We start from the raw sequence: 14600 nt of genomic DNA on the forward strand, positions 1-14600 counted from the left end.
GTTACTATTTTAAACATTATTACTTCATCCGAATCTAGTGGAATCAGATATTTATTTCTGGAACCACATCTTTATTTTTGAAATCTGAGTGAAGGGGAAGCAAGGCCCAATATACAAATTTCTAATTTATAAACCACTGTCCAAGAATGTAGTCAACTGGGGATGTGTACAGGGATATTTGTAGTTCAGTTTTAGATTTTAGAAACAGGGTAAAAGATTACTTACTAATCAAAAATAACAGGTAATTTTCCCCAAAGTTTCTACTCTTTCATTACTTAACTGAATGAAAATGATGGGACTATACTGTAACCTACAATGAGAACAACCATCATGAAGAGAAAAACGCCTGTTTGTACATAAGAAAAATTATTATGGCATTACTAAATGAGTATGCACTTGTGCAAGCTTTCAAATGTTTAACAGGTGACATTTAATAGTAAGGAAACGAAATGCTTAAATAGAAAGGAGCAAAAACACCTGGGCAGGTCTGCAAGTGTGGTCCCCTGTTTAGCATGCAATTGCATTTTCAACATAATTAGTTTAAATGAGCTTCTAAATTTGGGTGATGTATTGCACACGTAATTAAGATTTAATTAAAAATGTTCTATAATAAATTGTTTTCCATTTCTGACAAATCACATTAGAGAGGTAGATTTTGATTTGGAAATACTTTTTAAGATGTGTTAATCATCTGTGCTGAAAATACCAGAAAGGAAAAAAAAAAATTCTGTTGAAAGTTACATAAGATTTGAAAAATTTGAGGTAAAGCACATAGTTTCCCTTCATATTATTATGAAGTTTGGCTAAAGGGGATGGTAAAGCTCATTCATTTTTATGAGCACCAGTATTCAGAACAGAATAATACACAAAATGTATTTCTTCTTTATTTTATATCTTTGAAGTATATGGCATATAATTTCAAACTTCTGTGAAAACACAGGAAATATAGCCTGACGGTGAAACAATCTCATCAAGGCTTTGCACTAACCTGCTAAATCCTGAAACAGAGATGAAGCCCCTGTTGCCCGTCCAAGATAAATTAAGCCACTGGACAAGAGTGCAGCGAGCCTGTAGAAATTCCAAAGACGTGTCATTTAGTTTTGCCCAGTACGGCTGCAAATTGAGGTGGATGTATTGTAGAGGATCACAGCAATGCTGGTTCAGTAGCTTGCAAGTCTGGGCTAATCTGCACAGGTCTGGTAGTGTAAGATGATTCAGAATCAGTTGAATGAGCTATATAAAACAGAGAAACCAATATTATCAAGACTGAAAAACAACAAGTATCATTTTACTAAGCATATAAAAATAATAAAGAACACTATTATATATTTTATAAAAATATTTTCACATAGAAAATAAATCAACATTCAACATAATTATCCAAATGCAAAGAAATCATACATGTATAAGACTATATTACATTTCAAATTGTTTGAAGTATACTCAGCTTGTGTTGACTACCCATTTTCTTAGGGTACAAACATGTATCTTGGAAGATAATCTGTTGAATAATACAATATTTTATAGACTCTGTATTTAGTGAACGTTTTTTTTTTACTATGCCAGATACTGGTGAGAAAGGAATCCCTACTCTCACTGCTTAGAGCACAGCGGGGCTGGTTATTACAATGATTTGCTGTAACAGTTTTGATGGAGAGAAACACAGAATGCTACTGGAGCCCACACAAAACACAGATCAGACCCCAAAGTGAAAGTGCACTTGTGCCAGGAAGGCTCACTTTTAAAAGGTGGAGGGGTATCCAGATGAAAGGCAGGACTAATGGCAAGGGACTGGGTTACAAAGGGCAATGAGGAGCCTTGAAGGGATTCACGCTGCAGACTGATAAGGTCAGATTTGTGTTTTAGAAAAATTACTGCAGGGGCACTACTGGAGGTACGAAAGCAGGATGAAAAGCCAGCCAGGGGATGATTGCAAAATTCCAAGAAAGAGAAAATGCAGTTGGCAGTGACGGTGGAGTAGCAAACAGGTACAAAGAGCATTAAGGAGGTGTAATTAGAACGATTTTTACCTCTAATTAAAATTGCCTCCTTGAACTAGTCCAAGATGTTTTTCTTAATGGGTAAGAAGTTAAAAGCTTCTAGTTTTCAAAGAACTATTGCTAAATATATTATTCTGAACCAAAAATAAAACACAAAGGAAAAAAGAGATCAAATATTTGTTAAGTGGCAAAAAAAAGAGAGGCAGTTGAGTTTTTTACTTACTGCTGTATCTTTAATCTGGAAACCCTGGTGGCGTAGTGGTTAAGTGCTACAGCTGCTAACCAAAAGGTCAGCAGTTCAAATCTGCCAGGCGCTCCTTGGAAACCCTGTGGGGCAGTTCTACTCTGTCCTGTAGGGCCACTATGAGTCAGAATTGACTCGATGGCAGTGGGTATATTTAATCTAGCTATAATTTCTGTTTTATAAATATGTCCTTTAACCTAAAGATTTTTCTTCAAACTATTTCACCATCTAGGCTCAGTGTTAATTTCTGGTCAGAATTTCACTGTTGTAGGCCAAAATTTTACGGAATAAAGGATGACCACAAAATGTTCTTTAAAATATGTTTAAACAACGTTTCTAATAGACTGACTAACATAAATCTTGAATATATAACGTTTGGGCTACTTTTGCTATTAACATTTGAACTAGGCTTTTAACAAATAACATTAAGGTGTGTGTGTGTGTGTTGGTGTATGCTTTAAAACAGGGAAATACAAGAAATTAAATTAAAAATTATCCCATAATCTCATTATTCAGATAACCCTACTGACCTATAAAATACTGTACAAACAAAAAAAATACAGGTAAAAAATTAAAAACCCAAACATTTAAGAAAGGTATAAAATGAGAAGTTTCTCCTTTTCTACTCTCCGTCTACCAGCCTCTCTCCCCAGAGATAACCACTGTCGACAGTTTTTACTCTCCCTTACAAATGTGTAAGAAATTCTACTCTTGGATCTGCACTAAAAGTTAATGATACCATATACGCTGTTCTGTACCTTGCTTTTCTCATTTAACGATGTATCTTGTAAATCATCCTGTATCTGCACAGATTCACCCTTTCTATTTTATAACATTGTCTGTTCTTTTTCCTGTTGCAAATAATGTTGCAATATCATTGTATTATGTATGTATGTATATATGCACACCTTCAAAACCTTCTCCAATATATTCTTGGTATAAATGCCATGCATTTAAAAGATTTAATATACATGCAAAACTGCCATTCAGAATGTTTTTTCACCCAATTTATGTACCCATGAGTAATGTATAAAAGTATCCATCCACCTATATCCTAGGCACCACTGATATCAAGCCTTTAAATTTTGCCATTCTGAAAGGCAAAACAAAAACAAAAAAACCCAAAACAACCCCAGCATGACACAGTTGTTTTTATTTGCTTTTTTTTTTTTTTTAATTATAGAAATTATCTTTTTGCCAAGTAAGCTGCAAATGTTCCCTTTTTTCTTGTTGATCTGTTTCTGGATTCTCTGTTTATTTCTCCATGATTTCTTCCCTATCAATAGCTTTCTAAGTCAAATAAATATGCACTGTGTTCAACTTTTAAAAGTTTAGGTGTTGGAATGCATTGAATTGTTTGGTTGCAAATTAGAATCTATCTTCACTGTCAACTCACAAATATCAATACTGGAGCTTCATAATATCTGACAGGGGCTAGTGCCCTTTCTATTGCTCTCCTTTTCCAGAATTTTCCTGGGTGGTAAACAACTAATAGATACGCTCATAAAGCATTTTTTTTAAATCATAAATGGATAAAAATCTGGATATCTATCTAGTTGTTATTTGTCAAGCAATTTTATACATCTACTGAGATGGCTGTAGGATTTCTTCCTTTGACTTAGCACTATAGTATTATTATATAAATAGATTCCCTAACATGAAAACAACATCAATTCCAGGTATAAATTCTGGATTATTTCATCTTATTATTCTTTTAAAACAATTTTATTTGCTGTTATTTTATTTAAGATGTTCGTATTAATATTCATAAGTAAAACTGGTCTGTAATTTTCTTTTTTGTGTGCTATCTTAATTAGTGTTTACACTGGCTTCATAAAAAGGTTGACAACTTCCCTTTTTCTTTATGCTATGAAAGAGTTTAAATAATATAGGAATTATACATTCCTTAAATGTTTGAAAGAACCTATGAACCACCTGAGCTTGGCAACCGTAAATTTTTGTAGAATGAATTAAAATTTTATTGTTTTAACTACAATACTATAAGTTATTTCCGCAGAATTTTTAAGCAATCAATGCGAAGAGGCACTAAAATTAGATATATCCCTGCACCAGAGGATAAACTATTTACTCTTTCCAGATGATCTGTAATTTAAACAATCCCTAGCAACTTCTGGCATGGTTCCAAAAAGTTACTATATTAAAAGATGTATACTGTGTGAAAACATTCTATGATACTTAATATTACATGTTAGGCAAATACCAAAATAGAAAAAGTAATGAAAAATCACTGAGAGGACGATTAAATAAAAGGTAACAGGTTTCATACCTACATTAAAAAAAAAAATTAATACCCATTAATTATTACTCATCTAGAATCTACCATCTGTCAAAATGTGTTTTTATATGGGCGTATCCTAGCATAAAGTACCATTTGATACCATAATGAATACAGGATGTGATGTGTTGGGAAGGACTACCAAAACTCTACTCACACAATTATTTTCAACTGTGGAAAAATTATATCATTTGACATATTTTTTTTTTTATTTAAATAATTTGGGTTACCTTCAAATTGCCTTTTTTTATAAGAGTTTCTCTTTTTATTCACTGTGATCATTCATTCAGTGTTTTGCAGCATTAACTCTTTACATGGTATTCTTTACACCTTCTTCTGTAACTACTGATTCTGTCTCCTGGTTTCTTATACAGTACTTGTATAAATTAAATCCCTCACATGTATTTCAAGCTTTCTCTCCCTACTGGGTCCTTTTCTTCAACATATAAACATGCTGAAATCTCTCCTAGCCTGCATCCAAACATAAACCTTTCCCCCTGCACACCCTCCTTCACTCACCCCTATCTCTTTCTCTTCATAAAGTAAATTAGGGTAGATCCTACCTATACTAATTTCCTACTCTCCCTTATTTTGATATGCTCTTTTTTGAGTGTGGCACAAAGTGACAGATTATTAGCCAGGATGCCATGAATTATTCATTATTGGTGGAGAGCCTTATCCATGTTTCAGCCCATAATTGTAGTATGTTACCAGAAGTATTTTTTCTGCTCATACGCAGAATGTAAACACTTCTTGGCTCTGCTTCCTCCCCTCTTAATGTTTTAACCAAGTATGGTCAGGTTGTCTCATCCTTTACCATATGGTTAGCCTCCATTGAACTGATCATGGTAAAGGGCCATCAGTGATCTCCAAATGTGGGCACTTCTAACCAGGGTTTTGGACCAGTTTGTTCCAGTTTGAATCCCTGCTAAGAATTTGCATTTCCACCCAAGATATACTGAATCAGAATCTATACTTTAACAAGATCTCCAGGTGATTCTCATGTATAACTTCCTAGGAACCAAAACAAATTCGAAGCCCTGCTTCTTAGTTCTCTGAAGCAGTCAATATCCTTTTTATGTTTTATGTACTTTCTTAGCTTCACAACACTTTGCTCTTAAGACTCTCCAATCTTCTTCTGTGTGACCCTCAGAAGTCAGAATTCCATTCTTAACCCTTTAGTTTCACTCTAGAGTTTTACTGATAAATTTCACCTACCCTGGTTCCCTTTCCCTCTTTTGAGTAGATTCACTCAGATCTAAATTAGAACATCTTCCTGAGTTTCAAACTCAAATGGCAACTATCTACTGTCCTCAACAGCAAGTCTGCTTTGATAAATCACAGGGACCTCAAAGTCAATGTGTCTTTTCCACACTCACACACTAATGCCAGTTTTATGATTAATGGCACATTTATCCACTGAGTCATTCCAACTGGAAACCTAAAAGTCCCTCTCATTTCCTGCTTCATCCCCACATTCGGTAGTTTGTTTTGATGTGTACCTTCTGAGACTCTGGATGTTCCTCTCACCTCATCTCCTCCCCAAACCTTCCTATTTCCCAGGCTTCATCAATTCCTGCCTGAATTATTGTACTAGCTTTCTAACATGTTCCTGCCTCTCACCCTGACCTCCTGCTGGTCTATTCTCCATTTACCAACAATACTGTCAATACCCCATGGTCTTCTCTCTCCCCAACTCAACTCTTCCTTCATCTTTCCTCCATCTTCACCATTAAAGGCCAGAAGGCTCTTACCCAATCTGTGAAGCTTCCTTTCCATAACACAAGACATGAAATAGAAGTCCTGGCTTGGATCTTACTTCCAAGGCTGACTGACTGAATTACCTTGGGCTCTTAAATTCATCTTTATGTGGCAACTTTAGCTACTTCACAGGATGTAAACTGTAAAATGTTGTACAGACATTATAGTTATTAATACTGTTTGGCATTCAAAGGTGTCTTATTGTCCCATGAAAGTTAAGCTACTTATGTTATTACAATGAAACCTGAAATACCCACCAATTTGGAAGGGGGATAGTCTGAACTGGTTAAAATCTAAGAGTAAATTTTTCTTAAAAAGAAATTTGATTATTTGTAACCACATACAGCAGTCCTCAGCAAGGGACAGCCCTGCCCCAATTCCATGCGGTATTTGGAAACATGTGGGGAGAGGTTTTGGTTGTCACATGACTGATATGCTACTGGTATTTAATGCATGGGAGCCAGGGATGAGAAATATATTGCAGAGTGTCCTTGTAGAGACATACTGAAAACAGAGCTTCAAATTAGACACAAAAAAATATTTCTAAGTAAAGTGACTCTGTCTGCCGAGACCAAAAAGTATAGTTAGTGATAAGAATATAGAACAGAGTCAGTATAGAAGAATAAACGAAGCTTGAAGAAACCGTGGACTACTAAGTGGAATAAGCATTCTTCTCACAATGTCATTAATTCTCTTAATTTTAACAGCAAATCATCTGTAACATAAATGTACTCAGTTGAGCACATATTGTCTACATTTATATAATTATGAATGAGTATAATTTACTACTGGTTTACTTGTATTGATTATTGTTAATTGCTGTTGTTAGTTCCTGTCCAGTCGATTCCACAAGTTATAGTGACCCCATGTGTGCTGAGTAGAGCTGCTTCATCGGGTTTTCAAGGCCGTAACCTTTCAAAAGCAGATCTCCAGGCCTGTCATTCAAGGTCCCTCTGGGTGGGGTTTGAATCACCAACCTTTTGGCTAGTAGTCAAGCCCTTACTTGTTTGCACCACCCAGGGACTCCTTATTGTTAGTGATACAATAACATATATTTAGTAGTACATCCAGAATTATTAAAGTCAATCTAAAACAAAAGAGGTGAAATTACTTAACATAATTTTGTCTTGTTTTTCAAAAATCAAAATATAGTAGTGTATATCAGGTTATGTGTACCATATCAATGCTTCTACTCCTTTAATATCTAGCAAAATGACCATGAATATCTAAACAGTTAAAAACCTATACTGTTATGTCCAATATTGCTACTAAATATTTTTTGCTTACCTCATAAGGTAGTTTATCAAAATATCCATTATTTGGCCCTTCCCTGAGGGTAGCACTGCTAAACTTTTTGTTAAGACTGTCCATTCCACAATCATCCTTTTCTTCATAATCATCATCTTCTAGATCATTCATGTCAATAAGTAAAGTCTTGAGAGAAAGCACTGGTTTGTCCTTCATACCATGTAGCACAACCGCATCTAATTCAGTGTAATAATCCAGAAGAGAGCTATTTACTTCCAGCCGTATGAGATTTGTGGGAAAATTTATCTGTTTAATACAAGGTTTAAACTGGCGAGCCTGGGAAGCATTCACCTTCGTAGGTCTCTCTGACCAAAGAATCTCCCATCTGCCAAAGAAAAAAACTTCCCTATAATACAGTTTAGGATGAGATCTACCGTTACCGTAAAGTTATGACCCCATACTAAGAAAGTACAATGTGAAGAAAAGGCATTAAGTAGTTGGAATCAAAACACAAGTATTATTTCCAAGATATGAAAGATTTAAAAACTAAATGCCATAGACCTTGTTACTTGAATTATTTTTACAACTCTCTAGAAAGTTCTTTTTTGCAGATTTCATAAGTCAGCTTTAACTCTGTGACTGGTAGTTAGAGGTACCTGAAGAACAACATTCAGCTTTAGCGTAAGAATAAAGCACAAAGGATAAAGGTCTCCCATTGTGGAAATTAAGCTGACCATCTTGCCTCACAAAGGTTCCCCTTTCCAGCTTTCCTGTTTCTGCTACTGGCCTCGTACTCAACATTGTCATGTTATCTTTGATTTTCTCTTTCTTTTTATTATCAAGTTTTGTGAATTTTTTTAAATCATATTGTCTCTTGTTTACATGCTTTTGAATTTCACCTTTTGTATCTTATGTTTTAGTCATCCTTGTATCTCTAGTACCTAGCAAGCATCTAACATATATTATGTGAATTATATTTTCTACTACTCTCCAAATGAACTAATCTCCACTTTCTAACCAGACTAATCATTACTTTTCAAACAATAAATAAATTCAAACTTTGTTTTTACTTATTCTTGTGTTGCTACTGCAAAGTGACGTCAGATGATGTTAGAGGAATGTCTCATGTCCAGGAAACAAGGTCCACTCAGGACTCTGTGAACTGACTGCCTATATCAGTTACAATACATGCAGACTCAACCAGTCTATTTTATTGTTTAGCTTCAATGAGGAGTTTTTATAAGGCCTAACAGAAAACATAAAATGTAATATGGAAATCACCTCCACCAAGTACTTCGCAATAAATAAACATGCACACGACACATGTGCTTCATGTATAGCTTGAACCACATCATAATGTAAATTAAGTTATAAATTACAAATATTAACCTAAAGAAAGACGGATTAAAGCAAAAATACTATATTTTAATGATGTGTTAATCTACTAAAGACCTCTATTTCTACTTGCAGAACAGAAGGTCAAAATGACTACCTTAACATTTGTAGTATGCTTGAATACATCAGGATTAATGCTATTTTAGCATAATTTCTCTTCTGCTTCTGTATAGAATGGAAATTATATATTTAGTTATACATACATACATCATAAGTTGTAAATATGATAGCATAGTTAAAGCAGAAGAATACAAGGATCTTATCAGTTTTTAGAAAGATTTTGAAGTATGTCTAAATCATTAGTTTATTTATATTTTACTTTGATTTTTCTCAGTGACCTAAAAAGTAACAAAGAAAAATAATTAAAAAAGAGAAAAAATGATTTTATAGGCAGGCCTGTGGCCATTTGAATAAAATTAACATTAACTCTGAGACCAATACAAACTGAGTCTGTGGTGTATGTGCTCAAGTGAATTTTTGTTTAAGACGCCCTAATGGAACTAGAATGCATCACTGCAAAGCTAGAAAGAGAAAGGTGTCTATTACACTCAAGAGGGAATATGCCAATTTCTTTTATTCTATAAATATAAAGCCAGAATTTTAAAAACCAGTCTTGTTCAAGCAAACACAAGCGTACAGACATGCATGTGTATGTGTACATACACACACACATACATACATGCACACGCGCGCACACACACACACACATCCTTTTCTGGGAGATACCCCCAACTCTTTTTAACTCTCTAGACCTAGAGCAGTGTTGATGTGACTTAACTCCTTTAATCAGTATTGTCTGTACATTTATGTTTCCTACTTATTCTCACACACTGTATTTATCTACTGGACAAATGCGGAAAAACTTTGATGCCCTAAGTATTTCAAAGATAGAGGATAACCTGTGGGAAATTCATCTTGGAATCCCTCTCAGGCTGCGCTTCAGTCCACAGTTTCAGCACTCAGTTCTCCAGTGGTAACCGATAGCATTCTCTTCACATACCACTCATTTCTCTTTCTGTTGGTCTACCTCCTCCAGTGCTTTGACTGCACTGAATGCCTACTATGTGTCCAGAACTGGAGAACAAATCATTAAACCACTTTCTTCTCTGCAACTGCTGAAGTGCTGTTACAGCTGGGGAATTCCAGGCTCCCAGAAGTAGCAAGGACACAAGAAAGAAAGAGAGATGTTTCACTAATGGAAAACAGAGACAGCAAGTTTTCTGGCTTGTATTCAGGTTTGAAGTCAGGCACATGGGGTGCACAAAGCTTCCTCATAAACAAAATTTTCCCTGGTTATTAAGCATATCGAGTGCCGTAGTCCACAGAAAGAAAGTTCTTTTGCCAGCCCTGTTCCATTTCAGCAGCTCAAAGTGAGAGTACAGAACAGGAAAACAGAAGGAATAAAAGAAACAAATATTCTGAAAGGTGAATCTTCTTGTTGCCCACCTCCTAACCCATCTCTAATCGGAAATTAACAAACTGACATTCCGATTCAAAAAAAAAAAAAAAATCAACCTCTTCTACTTCACTCACTGAATAATGAAATGTAGGTTCATGAAATGGGAAAGGATTGCTTTTAAATTTTGAATGGTCTGGAGCTATATGTCCATTTTCTGCAAAGTCCTGAACTACTCCAATGTACTGTTTTTAAATAATATTTTATTGTGTTTTAAAGTTTACACAGCAAATTAAGTTCCTGTTTAACAATTTTTATACAAATTGTTTATGACATTGGTTACATTTTTCACAATGTGTCAGCATTCTCATCATTTCCATTCTGTTTGTTCTGTTTCCATTAATCTAGCTTCCTGCCCCTCTTTACCATCTCATCTTTGCTGTAGGGTAAATGTTGGCCGTTCGGTCTCATACAGTTGATTATTTATGCGAGCACAGTACTCACGGGTGATATTATTAATTTTATACGCAAATCTATTATTTAGGTAAAGGGCGACCTCCGAGAGCAGCTTTAGTTCTAAGTTAAAAGGGTATCTTAGAGCCACAGTCCCAGGGGTTCCTCTAGTCTCTACTGGTCCAGTAAGGCTGGCCTTTTTTAGGAATTTGAGTTTTGTTCTACATCTTTCTTCCATTCTATCTGGGACCTTCTATTGTGTCCCTGGTCAGAACAGTCGGTAGTGGTGGCCAGGCACCATCTAGTTCTTCTGGTCTCAGGCTAAACGAGGCTGTGGTTTGTGCGGGCTATCTGATGTACTCTCTTGTTGGCTAACTTCTAAGGTGGGCAAAAAACTATGTATTCAACTAAAGTAATAGGCAATATAATCCAGTGGTTCCCAAACAATAGTACCAGATGGAGTTTTCCATGACTAAATTGTGAAAAGTAAGAGAATGTATACTGGTGTATACAAAAAAACGCACATACATATAAAAAATATAAGTCGCTGTAAAATTGCCAAAAGTTCATTATTCTCAGATTCTGATTGCTATAATTTCTTGGTATAAATTGAGGTTTCCTTTATGAAAATGATAGTGATGGTAAGTGATGCCGTTATTTCATCTGTTGTTTTATTTTATTTTTGTTGCTGAGAATATACACAGCAGAACATACACCAAGTCAACAATTTCTACATGTACAATTCAGTGGCACTGATTACATTCTTCAAGCTGTGCAGCCATTTTCATCCTCCTTTTCTGAAGTCCTCCTCCCCCATTAACGTAAACTCAATGCCCCTAAGTTCTCCATCTAATCTTTGGAGTTGTTTTGTCAAATTCGATCCCGTATGGATAAATCTTAAAGAGGCACAATGCAGACATCCTTTACGAGTTAAGCTAAACTACTGTTTGGTTTTAAGAAGACTTCAGGGGACATTTTTTGTTTAATGTTTAAAGATTATCTCAGGGCAATAATTTCAGGGGCTCATTCAGCCTCCACGGCTCCAAAAAATCTGAACTCTACTGAATTCCATTAGAATTTGAAACTCTATTCTGCATTTTTCCTCTTTTGATCATGATTCTTCTGCACAATCTTTGATCAAATGTTCACTAATGGTAGGCAGACATCATCCAGTTCTTCTGGTCTCATGGCAAAGGGGGCAGTTATATACGGAGGGAATTAGCCATACATTCCATTTCCTCCTATGCCTATGTAGAAAAGTCAATACTTACAACTGTCTATCAGTTCCCCAATTTTTATTGTTATTATAGCTATTTATTGTCAAAAAGAACATTTCAAAATTTATCCTGAAGTACAACACTGTCAGTGACAGGATAATACCCATACACCTACAAGGAAGACTGGTTACTACGACTATTATTCAAATTTATGCACGAACTACTAATGCCAAAGATGAAGAAATTGAAGATTTTTACCAATTTCTGCAGTCTTGAAATTGGTCAAAAATGCAAGCAAGATGCAATGATTAATTATTAGCATTGGAATGCAAAATTTGAAAACAAAGAAGAAGGACCAGTCGTCGGAAAATAAGGTATTGGTAAGAGAAACAATGCCGGAGATCACATGATAGAATTTTGCAAGACTGATGGCTTGTTCACTGCAAATACTTTTTTTCAACCACATAAATGGCAGCTATACACATGGATTTCACCAGATGAAATACACAGGAATCAAACTGACTACATCTGTGGAACAAGACTGTGGAGAAGCTCAATATCATCAGTCAGAACAAGGCCAGGGGCGGAATAGACCATCAATTGCTCATATGCAAGTTCAAGCTGAAGCTGAGGAAAATTCAAACAAGTCCACAAGAATCAAAGTACAACCTTGAGTATATCCTGCCTGAATTTCGAGACCATCTCAAGAACAGATCTGACGCACTGAACGATAATGACTGAAAATCAGACGAGTTGTGGGATGACAACAAGGTCAACAGATATGAAGAAATCAAAAGGTCACTAAAGGGACAGGAAAGAAAGAAAAGACCAAAACAGATGTCAAAAGAAGCTCTGAAGCTTGCTCTTGAACATAGAGTAGCTAACAAAACTGAGCCAAACAATGCTGTCAAGTCAAATCCAACTCATAGCCACTCTATAGGACAGGGGAGAACTGCACCATAGTGTTTCCAAGGAGCCGCTGGTAGACTTAAACCGCCAACCTTTTGCTTCACAGCCAAGCTCTTAACCACTGCACCACCAGGGCTCCAGAGTAGCTAAAGCAAAAGGAAAAAATGATAAAGTAAAAGAGCTGAACAGAAGATTTCAAAGGGCATCGAAAAGACAAAGTATTATAATGAAATGTGCAAACATCTGGAGTCAGAAAACCAAAAGGGGAGAACATGCTTGGCATTACTCAAGGTGAAACAAATGAAGGAAAAAAAAAAGTCTCAAGTTGCAATATTGTAGGATACTATAGGCAAAATGTAGAACAATGCAGCAAGCATCAAAAGATGGAAAGAATGCACAGAGTCACGGTGCCAAAAAGAACTGGCTGATATTCAACCATTTCAGGAGGTAGCATATGATCGAGAACTGATGGTACTGAAGGAAGAAGTACAAGCTGCACTGAATGCATTGGTGAAATACAAGATCTCCAGGAACTGACAGAATACCAACTGAGATGTTTCAACAAACAGATGCAATGCAGGAAGCACTCATACTCTATGCCAAGAAATTTGGAAGATAGCTACCTGCCCAACTGACTAAAAGAGATCCATATATGTACCCATTCTAAAGAAAGGTGAACCAAAGGAATGTGGAAATTATCAAACAATATCATTGGAAACCGTGGTGGCATAGTGGTTAAGTGCTATAGCTGCCAACCAAAGGGTCAGCAGTTTGAATCCGCCAGGTGCTCCTTGTCCTATAGGGTTGCTGAGTCAGAATCGACTCGACAGCACTGGGTTTGGTTCAGTTTGGTTTGGTTTATCATTAACATCACATGCAAGTAAAAGATGGTTTCAGCAGTACATCCACAGGAAACTGCCAGAAAATCAAGCTGGATTCAGAAGAGCATGTAGAACAAGGATTATCTTTGCTGATGTCAGATGGATTTTGGCTGAAAGCAGAGAATGCCAGAAAGATGTTTACCCATGTGTAATTCACTATCCAAAGGCATTCGACTGCGCGGATCATAATAAATTATGGGTACCATCGCAAAGAACAGGAATTCCAGAACACTTAATTGTGTTCACGAGGAACCTGTACATAGCTCAAGAGGCAGCTGTTCCAACAGAACATGGGAATACTGCATGGTATAAAATCAGGAAAAGTGTGTGTAAGGGTTGAATCTTTTCACCATTCTTATTCAATCTCTATGCTAAGCATATAATCCAAGAAGCTGGATATATCCATGAAGGAGAAAGAGGCATCAGGATTGGAGGAAGACTCATTAACAACCTGTGATATGCAGATGACACAACCTTGCTTGAAGCACTTCCTGTTGAAGATCAAGGACTACAGCCTTCAGTATGGATGCACCTCAACATAAAGAAAGCAAAAATCCTCACAACTCGACCAATGAGCACCATCATGATAAATGCAGAAAATACTGAAGTTGTCAAGGATTACATTTTACTTGGATTCATAATCAATGCCCATGGATGCAGCAGTCAAGAAATCAAACGACATTTTGCGTTGGGCAAGTGTGCTGCAAAAAACCTCTTCAAAGTGTTCAAAAGCAAAGGTGTCACTCTGAGGACTATGTGGTATTTTCAATTGCCTCACATGCATGCGAAAGATGGACAAT

The 14600-nt window shown here is 36.1% G+C and overlaps 1 protein-coding gene across 3 annotated transcripts in view; it reads right to left on the reverse strand.

Annotated features, from left to right (window-relative positions):
• FBXL4 (F-box and leucine rich repeat protein 4) overlaps window positions 1-14600 on the reverse strand; it is a 103603-nt gene that overhangs the window by 66010 nt on the left and 22993 nt on the right. For all 3 annotated transcript variants that reach the window (XM_010602494.3, XM_003404330.4, XM_023543641.2), the window contains exons 4-5: window positions 7589-7934; window positions 989-1233 (exon numbers count right to left, since the gene is read on the reverse strand). In XM_010602494.3, the coding sequence (XP_010600796.2) occupies window positions 989-1233; window positions 7589-7934 (591 nt within the window). The remainder of the gene's footprint in view (window positions 1-988; window positions 1234-7588; window positions 7935-14600) is intronic.

Source organism: Loxodonta africana, chromosome 1 (genome assembly GCF_030014295.1).
Source record: "Loxodonta africana isolate mLoxAfr1 chromosome 1, mLoxAfr1.hap2, whole genome shotgun sequence".
Classification (NCBI taxonomy): domain Eukaryota; kingdom Metazoa; phylum Chordata; class Mammalia; order Proboscidea; family Elephantidae; genus Loxodonta; species Loxodonta africana.